At 37.7% G+C, this 19970-nt stretch overlaps 1 protein-coding gene across 1 annotated transcript in view; it reads left to right on the forward strand.

The window, feature by feature from the left end:
* The first annotated feature begins 2694 nt into the window (after window positions 1-2694).
* Window positions 2695-19970, forward strand: part of LOC106486927 (zinc-regulated GTPase metalloprotein activator 1A-like) — a 29281-nt gene continuing 12005 nt past the window's right edge. The window contains 9 exon segments of the mRNA XM_067316550.1: window positions 2695-2933; window positions 4025-4111; window positions 5005-5101; window positions 6265-6356; window positions 10593-10652; window positions 11754-11791; window positions 15142-15188; window positions 15931-16017; window positions 16822-16866. Of these exon segments, the coding sequence (XP_067172651.1) occupies window positions 2822-2933; window positions 4025-4111; window positions 5005-5101; window positions 6265-6356; window positions 10593-10652; window positions 11754-11791; window positions 15142-15188; window positions 15931-16017; window positions 16822-16866 (665 nt within the window). The 5' untranslated portion in view covers window positions 2695-2821.

The following is a 19970-nucleotide window of genomic DNA, read 5'->3' on the forward strand; positions in this document are numbered from 1 at the left end:
CAGAGTGAGGGCAGTGCCACTGCTGAATTTGGGAGGGACTAGCTTATTTCAATTACAGCCAAAAATCCACTTAAATTTATAATTAAGCGTGACTTCCTGGTATCTGTCAACACATTGCTGCTTTCTGATATTGTATGTTTGGTCTACAGATGTCCTAGAATAAAACATTCCAATTGTGCCACCCTGGCTTAGATCTGCTATGTTCATTTTAGCTGCCACCACAATAAAATACGCAGGTTGTAAATTTAAATCCATAGAATAAGTAGAAACTCAAAGACAGTTAATACTTAAAGTTTATATTCAAACATTAAAATTATGTTGTAAAGAAACCGGGGGAAAAAAAAAACAAACAGAAACCACAGTATTTATTTTAAGTAATTTTATTCAAAAGAAAAGTAATGAACAGTGTTGTGTGAGCTATTTATACAAAAAAGAGAAGAACAGCTTAAAGAGCCAGGACACTGGTTTCCTCAACCTCTTCCCTCCCCCCCCCCAATACCATATGTCTCACTGACATGTAAATGAAATTTCAGTATTACAACTAGTCTGATTTTTCAAAGACAACTTACAGCCTTTTACATGCTCTGTTATACTAAGCTGCCAGTTCTCAAGACCTTTCCAATTAATTTTGCCTTGCCTTCCCCTACAGCTTTCCTGCAGTGAAAATAATCCTTAAATAATAATAAAATAGTACGACAGAAAAATTGACCAGGACAGCAGAAGCATAACTTTCAAAGTTTATAGGCAAAGATTTAGGTTTTAGAAACAGATACCAAAAAAAAAAAAAAAAAAAAAAATTCCTACATGAAAACAGACAGTTTGAGAACAGGATGCATCATACAAGAGGATGACCTGACTGGCTGAAACAAGAATGCAGGACGACGTGTTTTACCATGTATTAATCCTAAAACTCTAGAATTAAACTGACTAGATACTTATACCCTGTAATGAATGGATCAGATTTACTGCCTTCCATAGTTACAGGAAACAGAAACTGGACAGCTGATTCTTATCTACTATCCTTATTTACTTGTAAGTCTGGCACTCTGCTAAACTCACAAGTTTCAAGCTCATTCCTCTGCTAACATGCCACAGAACTGGCAGATTTACAATGTTGTCCAACATGAGTTACTTGAACTACAAACAAGGCTAAAAAAAATGCATTTTTCTAGCATATCCAAATTTTAATAATTAGCTTTTGAGCTTTCCTTACTATCTAAGACAATCATGTAGCTATGGGTATTTGTGCTGGAATCTATACTGTTATCTCTCCAAGAACAAGCTGATGATTGGATTTTTACATGTTTGTTGTAATAAGAATGAATAAAATAATAACAACTATTTGGTCAGAGTGGATTATCACTAAATATTATTGCCATTAAAGGAACTTTTTAACCTATACCAATCTCCCCAAAGTAAGGTGAAAGTTAAAAAAAAAAAAAAGTCAGACTGTTCTTAAATGTGCATTTTATTAGGACATGAAAATCCAAATTGGGACCAAGGCTGACTTGTGCTGGGCATTACAAAACAAAAATTCAGTGCTTGTCAAGACACAAATAAGACTACAAGGAAGAGCGAAAAGAACAGGAACACAAAGTCAAGCAATTTAGTATATTTAGTAAGCAGTTAAGTAATTTACCTTAACACATAAATAACTGTAGGAAGATTCAAGGATAAACAATAAGGATATTTACTGCCACACAAATGAACAAACAAATGAGATTAAGCAAAACATATTTCCAGATATCAGTCTGTTCTCAAGCCTGTGTTATTGGACCTCACAGATAGAGCAGAGAACCAGAACACCTGGATTTCGAGCAGTGCTTTGTGCCTCACCTTCCCCCAGTATTAAAATACATTTACATCTTTTGATATGAAAAGATGGAAGATGCTATGTTACCTTACTCAACCTATGGTCCATACCAGCTAAAGAGTTTGCAAGACATTTTAAAAATCCATAAATATGTCTTATACACGTACAGTTCTACTCACGACAGCTAACAGAAAACAGAGCGTGCTAACATTCAAATTTACAACCTCCCCCCCAACCCATGATCTTCCAAGGTGATCCAGCTGGCTGAAGAACAGTGAGTGCTGTTATCCCACCGAACAGGTCGGACCTAACTTTGATTTTGTAGCCAGCTGCACTTTCTGACAGTCGACATATTGCACCTGGTAACGGCCACTCTTCCACGGGGCAAGCCAAAGACCTAGCGAAGACGTATGTGCCGGCCAGATGCTTTCAGCATCTCACCCAGCGGCCCCCTGGGCGAGAATCAGCACTTTTTTTAACCTGAGACCGGGCTTAGAAGCAGTAATAAGCAGAAGGCTGGCCCCTGAAGGACCGCGCCCCCGCCCGCGAGCTGAGGCGGCGGCCGTTGCCACCCCGCTAACGGACACTGCGCGCGGCCCCGCCCCGCCCCGCCCGCGGGCGGCACGAGGACGCACGCGCCGCGCGCCAACGCCCCCGCCCTCAGCTCCTGGCAGGGCGCGGGCGCAGCCGCTCCTCCGGCCCGCCCCGAGACGACCGTCTCCGTGTTGCGCATGCGCATCAGAGCAGCCGGGCGACGGGGAAGGCGCATGCGTGCCTGGGGGCGGGGAAGCCGGGGAGGGGTGCGGTGGAGTGGGAGGGGGGTTGAGTGACGTCACTGGCGCGCGCGTGCGCGGTTGGTGATGTGCGGACGACGGCGGCGCGGGCGACGGCGGCTCGCGCTGCGGCCGTTGGGGCCGGTGAGGCGGCGGCGGTTGCGGTAGCGGTTGCGGGCGGCCCCTGCCCGCCTGGCGCCGCTGCAGCGCCCCGCGGCGGCGGTGGCCTGCTCTCATGGAGGACGAAGACTGCCCTGCCCTGGTCCCGATAGACCCCGGCGGCGCGGGGGGAGCCCAGGCCGGCGCCGGCGCGAGGATCCCGGTGACCATCATCACGGGCTACCTGGGTGAGGAGCGGCCTGCCCCCGTGCCGCGCCGGCGGCGTGCAGCGGCTCCGGCGGGCCGGCTTGGTGGCTGGGCTCGGCGGCCGCGGGGCTCCGGGAGGACCGCCGCGGCAGGTCCCGCAGCAGCCCCTCTGCTCAGGGTTTGGCGACTCCGGCCGCTCGCTGTAAATGCGGTTCCTGTTGTAATGTACCTGCGGAACCATTTTGAATAGCTATGTAAGATCCTGTTCCTGCTTCTGCGAGCGTGTTTTCAGGGTCTGATTTGCCCTGTTCGTGTTCGACAGATCAAGTTTTGCCACCTAATGTCAGAATGCGGTGTAATAGGTTTGCCTCAGTTAAATGCAGACTCAGTTGTAGTCCTATAAATGAAAGGTTTGACTTCACACTCTTAAACCAATCCGGTTATTTGAAGCTTTAAATAAAGCTATAAATGTAAAGATCAAGTTAAAACTCAGGTGACCCACACCATTCCAAATAATAACTTTGTACTATATCATACTCCTTCCAAAAATCTAAGGGCAGGGAAGGAAGCTTAGAGTTGTGTTACTGAGTGCCCCTAGTTGTGCTCTTGTGTGTAGGATGAAACTTACTGATGTGGTATTATAGAAGTTGTGAGTACTTCACTTAGTGTACAGTGATTACTGATGACAAAAGAATTGCCCAGGAAGAGCCACGGGAAAGAGAAGCATAAATGCTCCTTTTGTTGCAATGGTTCTGACTTTATAATTTGATCACCAGAATGATTTTTAAAGAGAAAAGTTAAAAAAAAAAATCTAGAAAAAGGCTGCCTGACAGTTAAGAAACTGGGTAAGTTTCTTAAGCACTGGTACTTAGTGAATGGAGATCTGTGGGTCTTTTAAAGCGTAGGTTTAATATGCTAATAGTTCAGTAGATTTACTTTCAAATATCTCTGTAAATTACTTGTTTTTTACAGGGTTATAATAGAATGCAGGATATAAAAATGAAAACTCATTTTTTGAAGGGAACAGATTTGTCTAGAGTATGCATGTCTGTAAAATCTTTTGTGTTTTTTTTTAATTCAAAAATTCATTCTTCTCTTTTACAGTTTAATAGAAATATGGTCTGTCTTCTAGGTGCTGGGAAAACAACTCTTCTAAATTACATACTGACAGAGCAACATAATAAAAGAATAGCAGTCATATTAAATGAGTTCGGAGAAGGTATGTAAACCTGCAGAAATACTTCTTTAGAAATAAAATGCCAAATATTATATCTTTGTCCTGTTAAGTTTCTGGGAATTAAGAACTCTGTGATTTTAAATCCGTTACTTTAGTGATCATCATACCACACAGGCTTCAGAAAGTCCGACAGCTGATGTTCAAAAAATAACATTATACATTAATCTGTTCTGTCTTGTACATAAAGTCAGTCTCTCAGAGTCAAGTAAATGAACATACGCTACATGAAGTGCTGTACCTGCATGTGGCCTACATAGTTTCAAGCAGATGGAAATTAAAATCTTGGTAGATGAGAGTTTTTTTTCTTTTTTCCTTTCTCTCTCCTTCTCTTTTACTTATAGAGCACAAATTGTCTTAGAAAAAGAAAATGGAGAAGTTGCATGCTTGGCCTCTGTGGTGCTTTGTCCTCTTTCCTTCTCTACACAGGATTTTTAGCTGTCAGGACTATGATTTCATATCAATACTGTGGTCAGTGTCATTTACAACTTGCACTGTGTTTTGACTTGGAACTTCACAAGGATGAAGTATGGTACTTTTCTGGTCATGGAGCTTGAAATAAAATGTGTACACAAAGCCTTTATTTGATGCGGAGATAGAAGCTAAGTTCCCTTTCTTTTAGCAAAGTTTGGGTCAGTTATGCTGGCTTTTCATCCTTTGGACTTTGTTCTTTGTAGAATGAACCTGGCTTTGGTTTTTAAATGTTCCATAAAAAGAAAAATACTAATTTCTGAAGAACGTTTCAGAAATGTGGTCTCAGAAAATACAATGTAATCCAAGAACAGAAATTTATACCTGCTTGAATCTTTCATACCTCTTTTTCAAGCATTCTCACACACGTTTGTAGATTAAAATTACAGTACTCCTTATATTTCCAGGAAGTGCCTTGGAGAAATCACTGGCAATCAGTCAAGGGGGTGAACTGTATGAAGAATGGCTGGAGCTCAGAAATGGTTGCCTGTGCTGTTCAGTAAAGTAAGGAAGGAATATTATGTAAAGTTCTTACAAAAGTTTGGGGGAAATTGAGAAAAGGAGAGGGCATCCAGTGCTTGAGTCTTAAAACTGATATCAGTGTTGATTGTGGCTTCTTTTGTCAGGTAAAACAAGAATTGGAATTTGTGAGATTGAAATTCATTTCTTTTTGCTGCCTCACTGGATTTGGACTTATCTTCCAGAAAAATGATCTAAATATTAATCTAAACACCAACTGGGTATTTTAGGGTAAAGAGCACTCCCATTTCTGTTAATATTATTCCCTTTTATTCGTAGAATTAAACATTCAGGGAAGTTGGAACTAGGACTAAAGTGACCTAATTGCTGGGTTAAATATTTCTTCTGTGTTTCTTACTCTGTGTTTTGGTTAATACTTGGATATTTTATACCCCAGAAAGGGCAGAGACAGAGAGAGCCTCTGATGAAGAGACTAGTGAAACACGATATTCCAAATTATAAACTGAAGGCCATGCTGAAAAGTAACAGTGTATCTGTGTCATGTTGTTTTCTTTGTTTGGATACTGAATTGTTCGTGGTCAATTTTTAAGAAAGGTGATGGTCTGTTTGTTCTGAAAACTTGGAAGACATGGTCCCATGCCCTTTCTGTTGAGAGAGTAAGTGGAGGACAGAAGACCCTATTGCATTGTGCTCTACTGGGATGTAACAAATTCTGCCATTACTGCTATGCTTTAAACTTTGGTTTCTTATGTAAAATGCAGTAAACTTTTGCTTCAAGCTGACTTCATTTGCTGAAATTTAAGTAAATGACACGTGTTATTTTGCTGGCGGCAGGGGAAGGAGGGGGAAGAATAAAAAAAACATGGTTCAGTCCTGTTCCCCCATTTTTTTTTAATCTCAGCTGCCAAACCAAAAAGTCACTTAATCACACAGCCCTGCTTTGCAGGTTTATTATGTGTCTGGGAAACAGACAAATACTATTTTCAGACAAAAATAAAACAGAAAAATTAATCATTTCTAATACTAGAGTAGCAGTTTAATGACTGAATTTTTAATGTAAATTATGAGTCTTGATTCAGATTTTTGCTTTGATTACGCTGCCAGTGTCTTCTGCATCAGAAGATACACATTCATATATGTTTTTGCTTCTCTTCTGTGTTCTCAGGTTCAATTTCTTCTTCTTACAGGGACAATGGTGTGAAGGCTATTGAGAATCTGATGCAAAAGAGAGGAAAATTTGACTATATATTGTTAGAAACAACTGGTCTGGCAGATCCAGGTAGTTTGCATTCCTCGTATTTTTCATAACCATGATAATTATCCTGTTTTTATGAAAGGCTTATTTGCTCACCAATCAGTTCCCTTCATATGAAATATATTATAAAGTGGTGGGTGTGTGCTTTTATATACAGCTGTATAGACTGGAACTGAATTAGTTAAGGAAATTGGTGCACAGGAAGGCTTTTTTCTAGAACAGAGATGACCCTAAAGCTTAACAGAAATCCAGTTAAAATATATTTCTGTCAAAAAAGTAACTTGTAAGCCTTGCTGAGAAGTATTTCTGAGAATACAATAGGCATGGAGAAATGTACTCTAAAACTGGTAGCTTTGAATAGGCTCTCTTGTTTTACATTGCTCCTTTCAAACAGTAAATCTGTAGCATCTAATGTACTGTTATGTTGGTTGTCCTAGGCCTTGCATTTTGTGAAGGCATAAAATATGCTGCCAAAAATATGAATATATTGCTCTGGTGTATACAGACCAATAGTAGATCTTATAATTTGTTTTGTTTAGTGATATTTATTGTAGAAAGGTGTATAAGTGCAGGTTCACTTCAGTAATAACTATCTAAATCAGTCTTTTCTGTATCAAGTAAAAAATCTGTTGTTGACCAAGAAAGTGAAGGAAATTCTTACTGGTAATTCAATTGTTTCCCATTTAAGGAGACTGACACTTTCCAGCTCAAAGCTAAACAGTTGTCATGGTAAAGTAATTTTCTTTAAAAGAAAAGACATTGATTTGGCCTGTGTTACACACGAATCCTATTTCAGTCAAATTGGAAAACTATTAAGCTTTTTGGGTAAAAATCAATAGATATCAGAAAACCATTAGATCTTGTGGCCCTTGCTATATCTTGCATGAGTAAGCACTGTAAACACCTGACAGATATTTTGGTGTTGATACAGAGTGGTGCCTGGAGGACTGCATCTTGCAGGTCAGGTGGACAACTTTAGACATTAGAATTAGTTCAGTTATTGTTTTTCCTGTGTGCTTGATTCCCTTAGATAGCCCTGTCAGCAAATAAGAATGTGATATTTTGAAAAATAAAACACCATCTCTGCTCTCAGCTCCTCCTCTGCTTCATATTGTGGCAGCAATGCATGTTAAATCAGTTCCTTTAAAAATAAATTATGATTTTTAAATGAATGTGCAGCACACATCCTGCAGTTGCTAGGATCCATTTTACAGGGTCTTTTTAGTAGAAACAAGAGTAGCATACTCACAATTTTTCCTCAAAAAGAATATACCTATTACACAGGTAGCAGGTTCTTACATTTCCATTGTTAGTTTTCGTTTCCAGAATGTGTTATGTGCCAGTGCAAAGCATTATTTCTGTCAAACTTCTGCCAAAAAAAATCATTGCAGAACTGTCTTACTTAAATGAAATGTAAGCGTGTTTGTGCAAAAGAACAAAATATCTCTATTTATTTATCTCTCCCTATATACTCTGATTCATGGATTTCCAAATCCTTGCTAGACTATGGTCCCAATTATCTAAATATTTGTGGATTCCTTTCCTCAAGATTAATCTGAACGCCTGTCAGTTTAGTATGTTCCATTTTACATTTTGCAGAAGTATAAGTGACTGTGCAAAGGGTACTATATATTTCATCACTCCAGAAGCTTCCGCCTTTGGATGGAAATGCAGCAGCTAATGAGGCCTTGTATGTAAAAATACTGTAATTATAGAATGATTCAGGTTGGAAGGGACCTTGATAGTTCTCTAGTCCAGCCCTCCTGCCCAAAGCACAGTCAGCTATGAGATCAGAACAGGTTGCTTAGGGCTTTATCCTGTCAGATCATGAAAGCCTCCAAGGATGGACATGGCACAACCTGTCCAGGCAACCTGTTCTGCTGTCTGCCTTTTCATAATGAAAGAACATTTTCCTAAGATACAGTCTGTACCTCTTGTTTCAACTTACTACCATTGTCTCCCATCCTCCCACCACACACCACTGTGAAAAGCCTGACTCCAGCTTCTCAGTAATCTTCCTGTAGTACTGAGGTCTGCTGTTAGGTCCCCCTGAAGCTGTCCTTTCTCCAGCCTGAGCAAGCCCAGTTTCCCCTGCCTGTCTTTGTAGGCCTTGTGCTCCACCCCCCAACCTTCTTGTTGGCTCTCTGCTGAACTCACTTCAGTTTATTGACAAGTTTCCTGTACTGAGGGACTCCAAACTGGACACAGTATCTAGATGTCATCTAATGAGTTCTCAGCAGAGAAGGATAACCCCTCCCCTCACTCTTGGAGCTGTGCTCCTGTTTACACGACTGAGTATGCTGTGGGCCCTCGTTGCTTCCCAGGGCACACGGCAGGCTCACGCTCAGCTCTTTGCCTACCAGGGCCTTCCTGGCAGAGCTGCTTCCCCCACCAGTCTGTCTACAACCTGTGTTGTTGTTAGGGGCTCTTCCTTCCAAGAGACAGAATTCAGCATTTGTCCTTGCTGAATTTCATCAGATTCCTGTCAGCCAGTTCCTCCCACCTGTCCAGGTCCCACTGAATGGCAGCCCTGTCCTCAAGCATATCAACTGATTTCCCCCCTCCCCCCTCCCCATTTGGTATCATCCACAAATTTGATGCAAGTTCCCTCCCTTACCTCCTCTGGATCCTGAATGATGTTGAATGGGACAGATTCCAAGATAGACCCCTATGGTACCCCACTTTTTGCCAGCCTTTGTTTAGGGTATGACCCATTAACCATGACCCTCAAAGCCTGACTGTCCAACCAGTCTTTTGCCCGTCTGACTGTCCAGCCCTACCATTCAGACTGTAATGTCCCAACTTGGGTACAAGAATATTGTGGAAGACAGTTCTGAAAGCCTTCCTAGAGTTGAAGTAAATGAATCTACTGCCCTCCCCTTGCCCACCAGTCATCTTTTCACAGAAGGCCAGGTGTGATTTATCCTTGCTAAATCTGTGCTGGCTGTTCCTGATCACTGTCTCCTCTTTCACGTGTGTTCTGAGAGAGCTCACTTCGTGATATTCTCAGGGACCAAAGTGAGGCTGACTGGCCTTTAGTTTCCCGGATTGTCCTCTTGGCCTTTTCTGAAGCTGGCTGCAATATTTGCCTTTCCCCAGTCACTGGAGACCTCCCCTAATCTCCACAACATTTCAAAAATAATAGAGAGTAGCCTTGCCAGGACATTGGCCAGCTCTCTCAGAACTCTTGTATGCTGCTTGTCTGGTTTCATGGACTTGTATAGGTTAAGTTTTTCTGAAGTAATCCCTGATTCAATCAACATCCACTACTGGTGATTCATCTCTGTATCGCTGAGTTCATCTTACAATCATAGAAAACAACTGTAAGAAGAATATAATTACCTGAGTCTGAGTTGCAAAGGAATTACTATTTATATCTTAAAGTATGATGTATATTTTAATTTAAACAATATGGCATGCTTATTTCATTGATGAATATTTAAGATGTCAGCAAAAGTACGTTCACACTGACTGAACAAAATATTTGTGATACCTCTTTGTACCCATAACATCTTGGAAAAATAGCCACTGCAATATTACATTGCATAAGAAATAATGTTAATTTAAAAAAAATCATAGTTCTTTTGTTGAAAAAAAGTTAATACTGTGAAACTGTGGTGAAAATTGTGTGCAGTTGTATCCTTTTTCCCCTATTCTGTGAATATTTAAAATTGTTATGTATAAGAGGGAACTGCACCACTAAGTGGAACTGATCATAACATTTTGCTTAGGGGTTTCTGTCTGATTAGTTGTTGTAGATGTGCTTTGCCAGTGTGATACCAATTTGCAAGATGAAGCCACACTAAAGATTTGTATGAGATGAATGAATAATGAAGAAGAGAAAAGGAGAGGACATTCAGTTATATAGGAAGTAGTATGCAAGTGAAGGATGAGGAGTATCTAAATCTCTTTAGAATTAAAGGAGCTCTGTGAGAAGTATAGAAATGACAGGTAGTTGTTGTCACTGAGATAAGGTAATTTAGACAACTTATTTGCATCTGGAATTGTGAGATTTTTAAAGATTTTCTTAATCATAACTGTTTGTGTACACACAGGTACAGTGCTTTGGCAGCTGTTGTTAGATCAAATGTGTGGTTGAGTATTTGGCATTTATGATGCTTGATTATTTTTTTCCTCCAAGAGTTCAGAAGAGAAATAGCTTAAAATAGAGCACTGCAAATAGCTTTTCTATATATATCTTGCTGTTGGTAATTTAATAGAAAATGTCCATTTTGAAACTGAAAGTACTGCACTTCTTAGGAGCTGTGGCCTCTATGTTCTGGGTGGATTCCGAGCTAGGAAGTGACATATATCTTGATGGTAAGACATGTGTGTTTGTTTTCCAACCTGTTCACACTCCCTCACTCCATTTAGTGTGATGTATTTGGATCATTTAGGATGAGGCTTCAGAAAATGTTTGAAAGAGATGATCTTACTTCCTCCTTTTATCCCCACGTTTGGCCACAGAGACCCATTTGCTTATTCTGTTGCTTGTTTATCTACTTGATGGCCTGATTTATTTATTTATTTATTTATTTATTTTTAGTTTGCTACATTCAGCAAAAGGTTGTGTATTCTTTGCTTGATTTCATGAGCTCTCGCCCTTGTTTCAGGGTGGAAGAGAGATCTTGGTTTTTGTGGTATAAGGGAAAAAACTTACTAATAAATGTTACAAAACATTATTTACAAGTAATGTTACAGCTTTTTTTTTTCAGTATAGTGTTTTCTAAACCATTTTTCCTTATCTGAAATTTTTCATATTTGTCAGCATCTGGACTCCTGTATCCTCCCTCTTGCCTCTTCTTTGTCTTTTGTACTCTTGTTCCCTCTAACAAATAGCAGCTCATCTGTTGTGTTCCCTTAAAAATCTGTGAGCTTATTGTAATATAAAGTGCCATTATGTATAATTAAAGAGCATATTGAACATTGAGGCTTTGTCTTTGGGTTTTTAAATGTAGAAAAGAATTTACTTTTTAGCTTTGTTAAAAAAAATCCCACTAAATCTTTGGTCAGGCTATGAAACAGCCATCCAGCCAAGAAAACCGTTGTGTAGGAAACAGCATCCTAATTTTCTGTGAGAGAATTGCAGATTCCTGGTCACTGGCAGTCCGAAAGACCACGTACGTGAGTCAGCACCCTTAATTTGGTTCAATAACCTGTAAAGATATATCTCCTGCCAAATTGCTGCTGCCTTGAAGAAGAAAGAGACATGCATCTTGTGAGAATTTCTCTTACCTGTTTTGGTAGTCTTTCTTCTACTACAGGTATGAGTAATATTCAGATCCATTGGAAGCACTGAAAATTTTATAAGCAGTTGTAAATGTGATGATACTCTCACTGTAGTAGTTGCACAAGAAGTAGATAAGTTGTTAACAAATTGTTAGCAGTTCTGAGCACGTTTTTCTGTATGTTCTCTTTCAGGTATTGTATCTGTTGTTGATGCAAAGTATGGATTGCAGGTAACATACTGGATTTATGTGTTTTAAAACTCTGCAACACCAGAACAGCTCTTGCAATAATGTTCATTCTGATAAATTAAATTTGAGAATTATTTTAATTCTTAAAATGAATGAGGATGTATTGCAGCTGCTGTGGTTCATTTTAAGAATTCTTTTTTTTTGTTGTTCTTATTGTTATATTGTGAATGTTAATGAAGAAGTACCGATGCACAGGAGTTCCCAGGTTCTTATCAATGCAGCAGCATGTCTACTAAGAATTGTCAGGTTGCTAGATATTTGATTCCTTCTAGATCTATCGCTTCATTGAGGTATCTTTGTTGTATTACCAACAGGCATGTGGATTACAGTAAAAGCAGTTGCAGAAATTTGTCTTATAGACTCCTGTCACTGGTGCATGTTTTACTTGAAAGAAGTAAGGACCTCAGATATTGGAGTGGCAACCAGTGAGTTAGGGATGCAAATGAGGGGAAGATAGTTGGTGTAATGGGAACCGTAGTGAGCAGGGAGGTGAGTGAGCCAGGGGACTAGGTACCATTTCACATTAAAAGAGGACTTTATTACATGGAAGTAGACAAAAGATATTAGAGAAATATGTAAGATGCAATGGAGGAACAGACGTGTAGAACAGTGATGCTGAGTAAGAGTGGAAATGTTGATTATTTCAGATAATTTAGATGTTTCTTTAATACTTAGTTCTAGAAATAATTATTTGCAACTTAAAATTGGTGTAGTGAGTACATCAATTATGTAGTGAATTCTCAGTCATACATAAGAGAAGATGTGATCATAAGAAAAGATTCCCTGGGATATGAGGATCCCATCACACTTTGAAAGTGTTTTTAATATCTCCATGTTTTCTGTTTTTACAATTTATGAAAATAAACCGATAAAACTGAAGAATAGTGGTAAAAGAGAAAAGGGAAACTGTCTCTTAAGATTTTATTTTGCTCAGAATATTTGCGTTTCTCATTTCAGTTGAACTGTTCTAACAGCTAACTACTGCCAAAAGGGGGCAGTCCTGCACTCCTGCCAATTCCCGTTGTACCTACACGGAACACTTCTAAGCCCCTAGCAAGCCTGTTTGGGGAGTTTAGCCGTCATGTTTTGTATGAACTTTTGCAAAGGAGTTAGTGGAAGAACAATGTAAAGGGGCACAGAGCGAGGCTTGCCCTTTTCAGCAGGAACCAGCTTTTAGATCAGCTCAACTATCACAAAAAGCCACTGCAACAGATGTCTTAAATCACCCCCCTTTTCAGCTGAGTGCCCTCATACTAATTCAGGTGTGTTTTATTACTTGCAAAAATGTTGTTTATTTTTCTCCTTATGCAATGCTGATTTATTGGCTTGAATCAAATACAGTTTTTTGTTGCACAGGACAGTACTAAATACCTGTTGTTAAAAAAATAAAAATTTTGGATATTTAAACTTGCAGGTAAAATGCCAGCAACAATAAAAATGTTTTGAAACATTCAGCTTTTCTACCCATTGCTATCTTTGCAGCCCAATGAAAATTGTTACATTATCTAATCAATAAGCCTGCACAAAGCTAATGTACACTCACAATAATAGGAACTTCAGATTCTCGCAGATAAATAATTTTCACTTTGTATAAACCGCTGGCAAACTTGACCAGTTTCTCTGGTTGTAACTCTTGACCTCAGCAGCTGCTTGTGATTCAAAGAATTCTGAAGGCAATACAAGCAATGACATTGGGATAATAGGCAGCAATTTAAGGATGTCATGCTTCAGAGACCCGACCCATCACAAGAGAAGCTGACAAATAGTACCCTGTGGCTAGCCAGCCAAATTGAAACTAGAGTGGTGATTGATATCATGGGCTGTCACTCTAATGGGATTGTCACTCAGCAATCTGAAATATTCATTTTTTTATCAAGGGCAAACAATTGGACAACTTGAAATGATGGTTCTCTACTGTCAGAACTTGACATCCAGGCCACTGACATTGTTCTTTTCATTGCAACAAATCTGACAGCATTTAATTCAATAGAATCAATAAACACAGTTTCAAAAAATGGTCAGGAGAGAGGTTTCTTTCCAGTCATCGCGTTGTTATCCTCTGTTTAGATTGTGCACAATCAGAAAATAATTTTGACAAAAAAAAGTCAAGAAAATACACTGACATAATGCAATACTCTGTTTATGTTTTTTTTTTTTAAGTCAAATAATGTTAGATGTCTGACCATTCCACTTGAGAAAAAGTTGTTTTTTTTAAATATATTTCCCATGGCAGTTAAATCCACCTTCATTCAGTATTACTGGGTCTTTAAAACAAAATCAGTTTTGAAGTAGTATTGCTGTTCATTTAGAGCTGATAAATGAATGCATAGGATTGTGTAATCTTCTCACAGATGTAAGGTATGAGAGATGAGCTCTGATTAGTATTGCAGCATCAGTTTAAAATGTTATTGCCTCCAGGTGTCTGTGATGCTTGTCCCCTGGAGATCACAGCCCCCGGCAGCAGAGAGGGCAGAAAGTAATTTGTAGCTGTAACTTAGCTGTTTCAGTATATTCAGACTGTTGATCAGTCAAAATTGTTGATGAAAGTAATGCTTTAAAGTTAAGTTGCTACATTTTGTGCTTCTGGTTGATGTGGGCTTTTTTTTCCTCTTTCACTAATTCTTTGCAAGGGTGTTAGCTTTGGCAGACAAGTGGAGCACAAAGCTGCAGGTGGCAAGATACCAAACTCCTGCAGCAAGATCAGGTGCTGCCTCTTTTGTTAATGCTCACTGTCTTTTCTGCCCAGTTATTGCTTAATGGGCAGCAAAAACTGGTGATAGGCAAGCTCACCAAGGAGTAACTGTCTATTCATGCACACCTAGAATGAGAGTTATGAATTGTTATCATAAAAATACAATTTGACATATCTTTCAGAGAAAAGGAGTATGTGTTTATGTGTATGAAACTCTGTACTCTAAGCCTAATCCAGCTTTAACAGTCGACATCACACCATTAGACAAACTACTGTACTTTGATTTTTTTGTAATATGTGTTCCACAGTTATGTATGTCATCATGACTTTTTTAACTTCATAGTAAATATGAAAACTAATTAAAAATGAATATTAAAATACAGTTTTCCAACTGTTTAGCACTCTAGTCATAAAATTCATTAAAGGGGAAGAGTTTTTGTAGAAGGAATAGTGAAAGTTTCTGTAATGGTGAATGAATGAACTTATTATTTCACCATCATTGTATAGAGAAATTCTAGATGCCATTTTTCTTAATTTCTTGTTGAAAAGCATATCTCAACTGCTTTGCCTTCCTTTAACTGTAAATGAATTTGAATGTCATTAGAATATGCTTAATCCAATTGTTTCAATTTTTGTCCAGCATTTAACAGAGGAAAAACCAGAAGGCCTCATCAATGAAGCAGCTAGGTATAAAAACTGTTTTTATGTATTGTTAACTGTTAGCTGCTACACTGTATGAAGGCCATGAGAAATGCCGTCTCTGTTGGAATGAGTTCCTTTTATAAAGCCTTTCTTTGCTTTTAAAATAAAGTAGATTAGTGTCGTGAGGCAGAAGATACACAAATGACTTTGGGCTCCATTTGGTCTTTCTACCAAGATCTGACTCTTATAATATGTTTTTAAAGAGGGATGGGATTTTATATAAATGGAGGGGAAACTGCTGCATTGGAAAACAATGAATTATATGCAAGGATCTATCAGATGCACAAAGTAAAAATGAAGACAGAGAAATATTTTTTGCTAGATGTGGAGCTACAATGATTATGGGTAACTGTAACAATAGAAGTCTTCATGAAGCAAAGATATGTCAAATGTTGCTTTACAAAGAATATATGCAAAAGAAATAGGGGCTTGTGGGGTTTGTAAATCACCAAGTACTTTGAAGTAGATGACCTCTTAAAAAGGAATAACAGACCTTTGTAGCTTGGAGGACTCACCGCTTGTGTAACAGTAGAGTACTACCTCAAGGAGAAGCCAATGCTGTTGTAGTCATACTCCTTGATATTCTATTTTGATTAATGCTTGTCTTTCTGTACTGATAATGCTTATGTAAATTTTTTTGGTGCTATGGGAAATACTGTATTTCTGCCTTACAGAGAAAGTATTTGTTTGTTCAAGTTGTCTTTTTTTTTCTCTCCTTAATGCATAGGCAAGTTGCATTAGCTGATCTTATAATCATCAATAAAACAGATCTGGTTTCAGGGGAAGAACTGAATAAAATCAGAACGTCTGTCAGGTATGGAACTTTTGGCATGACTAATGCTGTACAACCCCCCCCCCCCATTTTTTGTTTAATTACTTCCTTCATGCTGTTAATACAGAAATCAGATATGATTAGTATGATACAAATCATTAGCTTAATAGGGAAAAGGAGATTGCCCCTTTCTAAAGGTATTCGAATACATTAATGTTCTTCCACAGTCTTAACTCTTTGCATCTATAAGTAAGATTAATATTATCTACTAAGTGCAGGACTTTAAGTTTTCATGTTCTTTTATTTTTGGGGCAACAGTTCATATTTTGCTGAAGTAACCATCAGAAAAAAAATTGCTAATAGATACAAGTTCATTAGCAAATACAGAGCAATATGGAAGAGGTACCAAATAATTATGGCTTGAGTGTAAATAAACAAATGTCCTGAAACAAAATAGTGATTAAAAGCATGTCCCATCTTTCTGTCTCAATACCATGACAATTAAAATTAAACATTACAATTGGGAAATACATTACTACTGTATTAAAGTAAAAAGGCTTAGACCAACCAGTGGATATTGGGGAGGAATCTTGTTTAGGCAAACTATTCTCAGTGCTAGTATTTTGTTGTCAGAGCTTGTGAAGTTCTCCAACCTTTACCTAGAATATGAAAAAGTCACAAAATTGAAGCTTGTTGGGATGTCTGTTCAATTGTTCAACAAGTTAAGAAGAGAGTTGAGATTATTGTTGTGCTATTTCTGAAGCTACTTTCCATTGCTTAAGTTGTTTATTCAAGACATTACAGTTGCGGTTGTATCTAACTTCTCGTTTTTCCATTGCATTTCAGGTCAATAAATGGACTTGTCAAAATTATAGAAACACAAAGATCAAGGTATTAAATTGGCCAGTATTACTAGGTACCATGTCTTGATTTTTTTATGACAAATTTAATTGTGCTATTAGATCCGTTCACTTAAAGGAAAACTACTAAATTTAAAATATTTAACTCAAGATTTATTTTATTATTGAGTGCTTAGGATAAAGCTAATTCTAAAAAAGGTTAAAATGTTTTAGTTTTTTTGTTGTATTTTTCTTGATTACTGTTCACATCCTACTCCCCAGAATATAACTTAAAATTCACTATTGTGAATTTTAGTGTAGCTTAGTTTACAGAGCTTATCTTTAGTGGTTTTTATTTGATATTGCTATGTAATCATAAGTATTTCTCATTCATAAGAAAAGTGGATTTTACAAAAGCTTAGGTCTTTGTTCTTGGGTATTAGTTTTTCAAAACTTGCATTTTGTTCCAGGTTTATTAATGAATATGCCTTTTAATGATTAAAATTGCATTTTGATAGTGTCGCCACTCATAGAGTGAGAGCAGTCAGTGAGCTCCTGAAAAATGCTAATAGCGATATAGTTTAAGTGGCTTCAATATATTTCAGGAATGTAGCATATTTTTAAGGGAGTGTCTTAGGTAGAAATTCAAAGTTAGTCTCATAACTCGTTAACAAGATCCTGTAAACAAAGAGTAGAAAGGCTTGCAAGGCCATGTGGTGTCAGAGCTAATCACTAATCACATATCCACTGTAACAGTTTTGTTTGCTTTGTCAGCTTAATGATTTGTCTCCTGATGGCTACTGCAAAAAATTGCTCCTACAAAATGACTTGAAAGCAATGCAAGGGAGTTTATAGAAGGAAAACTAATTGTATTGTTCTTGCTGTTTTTCACTGAAACTCTGACTCAGGTTTCTTGTTTAACAAAGTCATACTCTTTGAAGATGCTTTTCCCAGGAACATTAGAGGAAGAGGAAAAGGAAAAGCAGTGTATCTCTCAAACTGCTAGTACTGATTTGTGTGCTGTTAAATGAATTGTTTGACTACACTGTGATAAAAGCACACTATACTCCTGTAATACACAATTTAGGTGTTAAGTCATTTCTGTGGGTTATGCCATATAAGTATTAAAATAGGTTTATTTATCAATCGCCAGATGTATAGTAGACACAGTCTTAATAAAAGATATTTAGCTTTCTAAAGTTATTGTCAAATACAGTTTGAAAGGGTAGAGAGAAATATTTGCTGATGTTGGCTGAGCAGATGAGACCAGCAAGTGCCAGTGTAGAATATGTATTTTGTCTGATAACAACCCAGAATTTTGAAGACTTTTACGGATGTTTGTTGTTTGATATTTATCTGAAGGTCAGCATTTGCCTGGTTTATGCTTCCGAAAATGTTAAGCTTGTTAACATTTCTGTTGATTTTAACTTACTTGAAATTCTGTCTGCAATCTGATCATTGCTGGAAATTTTATGCTGTGCTGCTAAACAGTTGGACTATAACAAGTCTTCTCTGTAGTGCCTGTCATGTTACTTTATACGGATTATTCTCAGATGGTTCTCATTATTTTGTTCGAGGAGGAAGGTGAAACATGTTTAGGTAGCTTCTACAACTTGACAGTCCTTTCTTAATAACTTTTACATTCTGTTGAAGAAAGTTTGGAACAAGAATAAATAGTACTACAGAGGGGATCATAAAATCCATTACTAAGGTGCGCTTCATATCATTCATTTGTTGCTCTTCTAGTGATCTTAACTAAATCATTTCTCTTAAATCATCATGTGTCTCTTTTTATTATATAAAAACATATTTTCTTCAATGGGTTTATTGTCATTTAGGGATACAGTTTCAAAAAAGCAAGTTCTGATCGATTGTGAACAATTCCAATAATCAAGCCTTTAATGATCCCAAAATTTTTATATATGTACAGGTTTTAAAGTGTAACCAGTCACCTTAGATTTCTGCTGCAAATTTTCAAATTTTGTTAATTAGTATTAAGTGTAGTATTTTATAAATTTGAGTTGTATTAGAACAATGCTACTGGCATATTTCTCTGTCTGTAGATGGAGGTGAGAATGCTCTGGTGACCCCAGTTTAAATTTAACCAGAAATTTATTCTGATGGTAAATCTTGGGTATTTACTTATAGCAAACTTTACAATATCAAAATTTAACTATCTTTTATTTTTGGGATTTCTATATTACTTATACTTGCCATGACCTCTATGCAGTATGATGGTTTTTAATCTTACCTAAGTACTTTGAGTGTGTTGTGAAAGACTGAAAGATACAAGAAAAAAAATGCTGCTAAGTGGCAGATTTACAGAGATACAATTGCAGCATTTCCCTTTCCTCACATTTAGTAAACTTTCGGGAACATTATAATAATTGTTAGAATTCTGGAGTTTGTAGTATTGTGAGGAATGAGAAATGCTACTTCTACCAGTGAGGGGTGTCTGAAGAATAATTAGGACATAGGAAAAAACCTGATATGACAAAAGGTTTGAAGCTGATTACTCAAGCTGAAATCAAAGAATTGGCAACATAATAACTTCACTGAAAATAATGAGCAGTTTTGAGAAAGTAGATGAAGAGTGTCTTGTTCTTGTGTTACAAGGCAGGGAACAGAAATGAAATGTTTTTTGGGAAAAAAGCAAACTGCTAGTAAAATTAAATCCTACATAAATTGCATATATATGGGTCTTATTGCCATGGGAAATTAGTGGAAGTTTGAGGCCAAGCTTTTTTTGTAAGATGCAAAAAAAAGAATGACTTCTATAAAGATGATGGTATCCAACATCGCCAACAGTTTTGAAGAAATTATTAAACTTCATGCTTTGAGGCTTAAACGAATATTTGTCTACAGAGGATTAGGAAGGGAAGTATAATATCCATATCTGATGTCTGATGCCAGGAAGTATTAGAGAAAAGATACTGGATTAAGTGGACCTCAGATCCAGTCCTCAATGACAACACTTGTGTCTCTAGTAAATATTCTGTAGTGAACGACTCATACTGTCTTTCCCATGATTAAACATTCCAAAAGTGAAACAGGCACAAAATTAGTTTATTAACATGTTACTTGAGAACATATTTTCTTTAATTATCTTTTTTTTTTTTTTTTGCCCATTGAAAGTCAATGTGTAAAAAAGGGCAA

Source organism: Apteryx mantelli, chromosome Z, assembly GCF_036417845.1.
Source record: "Apteryx mantelli isolate bAptMan1 chromosome Z, bAptMan1.hap1, whole genome shotgun sequence".
In the NCBI taxonomy this organism is placed as follows: Eukaryota; Metazoa; Chordata; class Aves; order Apterygiformes; family Apterygidae; genus Apteryx; species Apteryx mantelli.